This window comes from Gracilinanus agilis, chromosome 4 (genome assembly GCF_016433145.1).
Source record: "Gracilinanus agilis isolate LMUSP501 chromosome 4, AgileGrace, whole genome shotgun sequence".
Taxonomy (NCBI): Eukaryota; Metazoa; Chordata; class Mammalia; order Didelphimorphia; family Didelphidae; genus Gracilinanus; species Gracilinanus agilis.
Window position 1 is genome coordinate 301,021,701 of NC_058133.1, and position 9,365 is coordinate 301,031,065.

General features: G+C 34.1%; 1 protein-coding gene across 1 annotated transcript in view; it reads right to left on the minus strand.

The window, feature by feature from the left end:
• Positions 1-9,365, minus strand: part of EYS (eyes shut homolog) — a 1,520,124-nt gene that overhangs the window by 1,160,770 nt on the left and 349,989 nt on the right. The window contains exon 6 of the mRNA XM_044675358.1: positions 7,367-7,491. Coding sequence (XP_044531293.1) covers positions 7,367-7,491 — 125 coding nt within the window. The remainder of the gene's footprint in view (positions 1-7,366; positions 7,492-9,365) is intronic.

The window sequence follows — 9,365 nt, forward strand, 5'->3', positions numbered from 1 at the left end:
TGTCTAAATTTCAAAATACATGTCCGTTTAATCAGCAAAGTCTATTTAATTTTTATGGACATTTTCTACTAATGTTCATCCTTCAAAATGGACTTTGTTCATAAGCAATATTTGTTTCCACTGGGTTTTTTTTTGTATTCAAAGTCCCTTACAATCTGACTCTAATCTGTCTTTCTAGTATGATTATCTATTATTTTTTCTCACATACAGATAATGCTACAAGTCAAATCAACAAGCATTCATATTAAGTACCTGTAGTATGCCATACATTTTGTTAATCACTGAAGATACAAAGAAAAGCAAAATAAACAAAACCAAGAAAAAAGAAACAAACAAAAAGTAATACATATTTTCAATGAGTGCATAATCTAATGGGGAGACAACGTGCTAATAAATTTGTACAAATAAAATACATACCAGATAAATTAGAGATAATCTCTGGGTAGGCATTAACTTTAAGGAGGACTGGGAAATATTTCTTGCAGAAGATAGGGTGTTGATCTTTCAAGAAAGCTATGTATTCTAGGAGGCAGGGATGAGCAGGGCTAGTTTCAGATTTGGGGGACAGCTATTGAAAATTCTTAGACTCAAGGAATAATGCTTCTTATATGAGAAACATCAAGGAAGCCAGTGTTGCTTGAGCCAAAAGTTTGTGAAGAGTAAAGTAGAAGATAGAAAGCAGTCTGGTTGTGTAGGACTTTGAAATCCAATATACATACATGGTCCTGAAGATAAGAGATAGTCTTTAGAATTTAGTGGATAGAAAGAGCAGGGGAAATGTTAACAAGATCTGTGCTTTAGGAAAATCACTTAATAGCTGAGTAGAAGATGGTAAGGTAGTGAGGAGAGACTTGAAATAGGGATCAACCAGGAGGCTACTACAATGGTCCAGCCATGAGGTATGGTGACAGTGTCAGAGGAGAGAAGGGATATCTATATACAAGAAAAATGAAGATAGATTTGACAGGATTTAGTAATAGGTGAGTAGGGAGGTGAGAGAGAAAGAGTTGGGAATTGAGTATGATATGTAGGTTGTGATTCTGAGTGACTGGGATAGTAGCAATACCTTTAAAAGGCATAGCGAAGTTTGGAAGGCTTTTTTTCCCCTTTTTGGCAGGGGGACTACATTTAACTTTATTTTGTACATATATTTAAGAGGCCTACTGCTAATTCAGATGGATATGTCCAATAGACAGTTGGAGATATAAAGGAAAAGGGCTTCAGAGCTGAATTTAGGAAAAGGTAAATCCACCTAAGTAGATCATAAACACAGAGATGATAATTGATCACAGGAGATCTACTATCTCTAAGTGAAATAGAATAAGAAGAGAAGAAAAAAGGACCAAGGTCAGAGTCTTGGAGTACACTTGTGGTTAACATTCATGACCAGGATGAAGATACTGAAAAGGTGAGCAAGAAGTGGTCAGCAATTAATTTAAGAGTATAACCAAGATAAAGCATTAACTTTAAAACCCAAGTAGAAGAGCATATCAAAGAAGAGAGCATGATCAACAGTGGTGAAGGCCTTAAAGAGGTCAAAAGGGATGATTATTTAGAAAAGGTCTTTAGATTTGCCAGTTAATAGGTGAATGGTAACTGTTCAGAGAGTTGCAGTAGAACTACAAGGTTGGGAGTCAGAATGAGCAAATTAAAAAGAGTGAGAATAAAGAAAATGTAGGCAGTATTAAAGATGACTTTCTTAAAAGGTCAGCTGTGAAAAAGAAGGGAAAAATAAGATGATATTAAGTGGGAATGGAAAGACAGCATACTTTCTCACTCTTGGCTCAAGATTTAGTGGCTTACTTGGTGTTCCCCAGAGATGGCATTCTGTTTCTATTTTCATGCCTTTGTACTCATTGTCCTTAAAAACCCTTGGATGTTCTCTTGGAATCCTTAGTTTCCTTCAAAAGTCAACAAAAGTGATAGCTTCTGCATGAGGCTTTTTGTAATACTCCCAATTGCTAAATGCTCTCTTTTTGATGGTGGAATCTGACAAAATGTTTTTGGCATATACTCTATGGCAACTCTATACCACATAAATTTACCTCTATACCACATCAGTATCTTTGCCAAGAAAAACCCAAATGGGGTCTTAGAGAGTTGGATATGACTGACTAACCAACAATAAAAATGCCACAATGAAGTATAGAAATTTTACATCTATTTTAAAAATGTGATTTGTTTTTTTTCTGCCCAAACAACCTCTAAAGTAGATTTAATACCATATTTCTATGCAATTAACTAGCCAGAAAATTCCACACGTAGTTTTGAACTATCATTTCAATTTATTGGTGGGTTTTATTTTACAGTTTAATAGTTATGATTTTTAAAATTTATTACAATTGCCTATTGGGTATTTCAAACTACCATGTTCTAAAGACACTTTTAAACTTAATGTCTAAAACTATACACATTACCTTTCCCTCTGAGCATTAAAATGTTAGTTCATACTTTTCTAGAGCAGAACCTTTTTGAATGAACAATTTCTAACTTTTAAAACTTTTTTCTACAATTCATGTCCTTGTTTTAACCACAGTGTGATCTAATTTCAGATCCAATCTCAGTCTAAGCAAGAAGACTCTGGACTTTGGTAATATGCCATATATTCTTTTGTTTACCTTATTTGTTAAAGAATTATTTAAATTTGGAATTAGTTCACATTCTTGTGACATTTTACCCTTTCTTATTATGTTTATAAACTTCATACATTTTCAAATTCATTAGAAAATGGTTATGCTTAATTCAACTTGAAATTAATTTAGGAAATACCTTATTAAAATATAGTTGTAACACTGCCTCCATAATTACCTCTACCTAATAATATTATAATATTTTTAAACATAATCAATTATGACATGAAGTTTCCAATTTCTGGTCTATTCTTCTTTGGTTATATTTTTCCTCCAGACTAACATGTATTTTCATTACATTTGCTTTATTTTGTTTTCAAAATGTTTCAGTAAAAACTAATTATTTGTATTTCAAGTATGATAGAGAACTATACAATCTGTGTGAATCTTCTGCTACAAAATTTTAAAACAAAATAATTATTTATAAAATAGTTCTTACATATTTTCAAGTGACTCCATATTTAATAAAATTTTTAATATTTCATTTTGTTATTAGTGGGGTTTACTTGGGTTCAAAGAGAACACAGCTTGACTGAGTTGTAATGGTCAAGATCATAATCTATTCTTTCAAGATTAGTCTTCTCATTACAAATTTATGATATCTAGTGTTAACTGTGGTCTCACTAAAGCAAGACCATCACACACATGCAGACATACACACACACACACACACACACACACACACACGCTACCACCACCACCACCACCATCACCCCCTCAGTGGATCCTTTATTGTTCTTCTCATAGAATGTAAACCAAAATAATGTCTTCTCTCATGAATTCTCTCATACTTCCCCTTCCTCATTCTCTCTAACCTGAGGACCTTGTCTTTTTATTTGGTAAAAATGAAACAAAATATTCAATGTAATTCTTTTTATTTCATAAATGTTAACATTTTATTTCACTCTTTCCTTTCACACAGGCTGTGACAATGGCATGGCTTTTTACCTTGCCAAGGTCAATTTGTCCATAGATGCATCAATCAGATACCATCTGCTTTCTTTTCTCCAGAACACTACTTATGTCCTCAATCATGCCCCTTCCCAAATATTTAGTATTTCTTTACCAACTGGTACCTTCTCTACTACCTTCAAACATACCCAATATCCATTATTCCTTAAAAATCTTCATTAAATCTTAACCTCTCAAGCTATCAATCTACTTATTTCCCTTTCTCAGTCAAACTCCATAAAATAATTATCTGTATTTCCTGGCTCCACTTCCTTTCCTGTTAGTGGAAGACTTCTGAAATCTTGGCTTTCTACTTAATTATGCTACTGAAACTACTCTCACAAAAATTCCTAGAGCTCTCTTAATTGCCCAATCTTAGGTTCTCTTGTTAATCTAATGATTCTAGACCCATGTGATTCATATGACAACACTGAGCATTCTATCCTCTTGGATAATCTTTCCTCTATAGGTTTTCATGACACTACTTTCTCCTGATTTTCCTCCTACCTATCATACTGTTCTTTTTTCGTTTGCTGATTTATCATTCACACAAAGCCTCTTAACTGTGAATATCTTTCCTGAGCTTGCTTGTTTTCTTCCTTTTTCTGCTGCCTCTCTCTGTCTCTCTGACTCTCTGTTTCTTCCATCCTTTAACTTCCATCTTTCTCTTTTTCTTTCTTCCTCTCCCAAATTGGATTCCATGTATTTAATTCTCATCTATATGAAAATAACTTCAAAATGTCCATATCCAGCCCCTGTCTCTCCCTTGATCTTTTGTATTATACAAAGATATGCCTGTTAGATACTTTAAGTCAAGATATCATAGAGATATTTAAAATATGACATGTCTAAAACTATACCATTACTTCCCTCCCCTAAGCCCTCTCTTCCTCTCTACCCATAAGCCCATGCTTCTTCCAAAATTTCCTTTCAAGTGCCCTGTCATCCTTTTAGAGACTTATGTTAAAAATCTTGACATTATTTTTGACTATTTATTTTCCTTTGCACCACACATCTATCTGATCACTTTTCAAATCTTACATTTTTTCCTTCAGACCATATCTTGCCACCAACCGTGATTATATAATTACAACTTTAGCTTGGGTATGTATCCCAAACCAAAAATTATATTAGCAAATATTAGCAAAATGTAAAATTCAATTAATTTCATATTGGCATTTGAAAACTAAACTAGGATCAATTTCACTTAATCTTGCTTTCAGTTATGTTTAATATATATCCTGGTGCTATCTAGGTCTTTGAGAATTTTATATGTAGCTCTTTTGGTGCTATGGATTTATAGAAATATAAACTTGGTAGTGAGATTATTCTAACAGCACAATTATTCAACTTAATATGGCAGGCTGGATAAAGAAGAAATAGCATCATTTATATGCCATCCTCTTTATAGGAATACTGGAATCTAGTCTGAATCAACAGTATAACCTGGCTTCTTCACTACAAAGAGATAATGGTTTCCATGTATTATTCACTGGCCTCACAACATTTAGACTACTGTGCTGCAGAAACCACATTTTAAATATTTTGAAGCTGGAATAAAAAGACAGTATTAAAATGTAAAACAATTTCATAAAACACTGGTTGTTTAATTTAGAAAAAAAAATTTGGGAGAAGAGGACTATGATACACATTTCAATATATGTTCTATATGGACCTAGAAACAATGGCTAGAAGTTATAGAATGGTAGACTTCTAATCAAGGCAAATTGATTTGTGTAATAATTTGAGTTGTTAAAAAATGTTGTTAAAAAAAATGAAATGGGCTACTGAAAGGTCACACAGAACCTTAAAGTTGTATTCATTTTATAGATGAAGAAACTGAGACCCTGAGTGTTATGAACCTGCTTATCCAAAATATTATAGTTAATAAGTTCTATCATCTATGTTTTGAAAACATAGATGATAGAATTTTTACTCCAAATGGCATATATGAATTTTAAGAACTTTTCTAATCAGAGTGATGCTTGTAAACAACTATCTCTCCAGAAAAAAATAAAATGCACACACTACAAACTTTTAAGTTTAATCTGTATTATGACTCCTTCCTTAAATATAGGCAATCAACAAAATAAGCCTTCAAGATTCAAATGCTCAAAATTAAAATTTAATAATTACCTTTATACAACAAATTCAAAGTGGCTCTAGTATGCTTTTAATTCTTAATTTTATATTCTAAAACTCTACTAAAATAAAGAGCCCTAATACTACAAATTCCATCATTTAAGATAGTTTTTTTAGCAAGGTAAAGATAATCTAATCAGATGATATTTAATATGAATAAATTAAGTTTATGTCTCTCCATAAAAACATCAACACAAAAACAATAAATGGGGGAGGTAAATTGATCTTAAAAAATAGTTCATATTGTTTTAATGATCTTTGATCTCAATATGAGTAAACACTCTGACTAAACCGCCAAAAAGTTAAATTAATCTTTGAGATACATATACATATATACGTATATGCATATACGTATATATATGTATATATACACATATTTATATTCCAGGTCTAGAGAGATAAAAAGCCTTCAACAAAGCTCATCTATATTTTAGTATTTAATCTGGGATGAGATATTTTAGAAAAAAATTGGAGAACACCTACAAGAAAATGACTAGGTTTAAGATCATTCCAAATGTGTACTGAGTGGGGTGGGAATCATCAATTTATATTTGAAAATACAATATTCAGGGGTTACATGTTAGCTATTTAACATTCAAAAGGATAGAAGAGAGACAATATTGTCCTCTATCTATAGAAAGCAAAAAGTAGGAGTAATGGGTGGAAGTGAGGGCAAAGAGTTTTATTTCAGCTCAATGGAGAGCTTGCAAAAAAAAAGTTTTTAAAAATCTACAAAAATGATACATGATATTTCATGAGCTACTGACTCCCCATTTTAAAGATTTTTAAGTTGAGTGCTAAAGGACCCTTATCATATATATTTTAGAAGAAATTGTTTTTCAGGTATAGAATGGAAATGATGGTCACTAAGGTTCCTCTCATCTCTGACATTCTGATTCTATAATCCCTTTCCCAGAATCAATCTTGTTTTAAATTTTATAACAAATTAAAGGGTAATGCATTTTTAACTCATACTTTAGCATTACTAGTAACCCACACACAAACCAAAATTACTTTTCCATTTTTACATAGATATATTTATTTTTTAATTTGCTTGTCAGAATTTGTGATGCTTCTCCCATGTAATATGTAAACTGCTTAAGGGAATGGACTGTTTTGTTTTGTTCTTTCTTGTATGTTTCATGTTTAGCACAGAGGCTGGGACACAAGAGTCACTGATTAAGTGCCTGTTGATTTGAAATTAAACATAAATATAAATAAATTAAAATGTCTGGAATAATAGAAGTTGCGGGCATCAGGAAAGAAGGATTGAGAAAGAAGAAATGGACAAGAAGAAGGGTACAAAACCAAGCAATGCATTTTTTTCAAATATTTTCCTAGGACTAGTCCCACACTTGAATATAGGATATGTAAAACTTTCTAAAATTTACCACATATATGAGATATTGTAGAAGAGGGAACATTAAATACTTATTGTTGATTGAAGGACTTAGATTCAGAAAAACCTATGTAAAAATCTAACCTCAACCTAATTAGTTAGATGGCTTCTTGAAGCCTAAGAAAACTTAAAAAATTAACTCTAAAGTTATGGAGTAGTTGAAATTGTAATGGTGCAAGATGTTCCTCCAAGTCATATTGACTACATTTAGAAAAGACAGTAAGAACAAAATAATCAATTTTACCACAAATCCAGAAGGGCAAAAACAGGTATAACCAAAGCCTGGTGGATTCTGAATACATGTTCCATGAAAACAGGGGTTTGAGCTGCACTCATCAATGTCTTCCTCACAATGAAGTCCTGACCACCCTGATTAGCAAAAAGAAAATATAGACATTTCAAAGTATTAGGTACAAAAAGACAATAAAGTGTTATCAAAATTAATTGACATCAGTTTTAGAGAGAATACAATAAAGAAATTACACATTTCATGGGTACAATTATATGACTACCAAGTTTTCCTTTTCAGTTCATTTCAAAACTCATAGAAATAATTCTCCTTTATTTCCACCTTCCTCTCTTCCCCTCACACTTAGTGTTTGATAAAAAATTTGAACTTTTCTTTGCCAAGGTCAACCACTCCACTTGATCCCAACCCTTCATCCTTTCTGCAAAGAATGGTGCCTTCAATCTCTACTCCCTTCTCCCAAATCTCGGTAAAATCTTTAACATCTTTTTATCTAAAGGCCCCTTCCCTCCTACCTTCAAAATGACCAAGTCTTGGCCAATTTAAAAAATATTCTATTAATTTCTCAAACCTTCAAGTTATAGCCCTACATATATATATATATATATATATATATATATATATATATATATGTCTCCTTCATTTTGCCAGATTCCTTGAAGAAGTTGCTTACATTGTCTACCACTACTCTTTGGCACAGATCTTAGCTTAGATCCAAGTTTAGAGTTTGTTCCCTTTTGTGCTTCCCCATACTCATTGACCTTGTATCTGACCTTCATTGTATGTTGGAATAAAATGAATAAACTCTCAGGTAACTCCCTGTGTACTTGCCAAAGAAGACCAAAATTATGTCACTTTCTTGGGATCAATGTCCAGGGTGTTTCACTGTGACTGATCAGACCAGTATGAGTATGAGCTTGAAAGGTTCTACACAGGTTGGGCATAAATATCCAGTATAAACATTTGGTATGGATATGTTTCTAGATTTGCATATCTCAAAATTCTTTTGAGCTACTGCATTTTTGTTTTGCTCTAAGAGATGCTTTGATACAGGCACCCCATGCTAGATGGTACTGTGCCAACATCTCCCAAGACTCACAATTAATCCCAAAGTTCTTCAGAATGACGTTTAGAGTTCTTGCATTACTTCTTTGGACCTCTGTGTAAACACTTGTTTTGTGTGATTTCTCTGTCAAAAAGTCTCCAAATAGTGATATCTTGGCTTCCGGGTTAAGATGGCGGCAGAGTAAGAAGCAGCTCTTAACCTCTCCTGACCGAAACATACAAAACTCCTCAAGGGGACATAAAAACAAGTCCAGAGGAACGGAGGAACCCCACAACAGGGCACAGTGTGGAAGGTACGTGGAATCGAGACATTTCCAAGCTACAAAGGGCTCTCATTCAATCACGGGCTGAGCAACCGCCCCACCCCCAACCCCTCCACACTCATCTATAGCTCCGAACCCAGCTAAAAAGAAATAGGGCAAGTTTGGGGCACCCATCGAGTCATCAGCAGCTCCGGGACCTGTTCCTGAGAGCAGCAAGACTTAGGACCCCATTAAGTCAAAAAAAGCACGCGAAATCTGACCGCGCGCCGGAGCAGGACGCTGGGCTCAGAGAGTGCCAGCTGAGCAGAGGCGTGGGTGGAGGCAGAACTAAAGCCTAAGTGGGGAACCAGTACAGACGGGTATACGACTGTGGAAGCAGCGCCCTGAGACTTGTAAAGAAACCTCCAGCAGAGGATCAAGCAAGAGTGCCCACCAGGGGGCTTGACCTTGGAAAAAACCAGAATTCAGACCTCAGGAGCCAATAGATTTGGAACAGACACTGAGCCCCAGGATAAAGCTGAGAAGCTGCTGGGCTAATGATGGCTACTCAGCATCAGGAGGTTCAGAAGAGAAAGAATAATAACAAAAAGAAGAAGTCTTTAACACTCGACAGCTTTTACACAGAGAAAATCCAGACAACCGAGCAAACAGAGGAGGAGAACAAACAA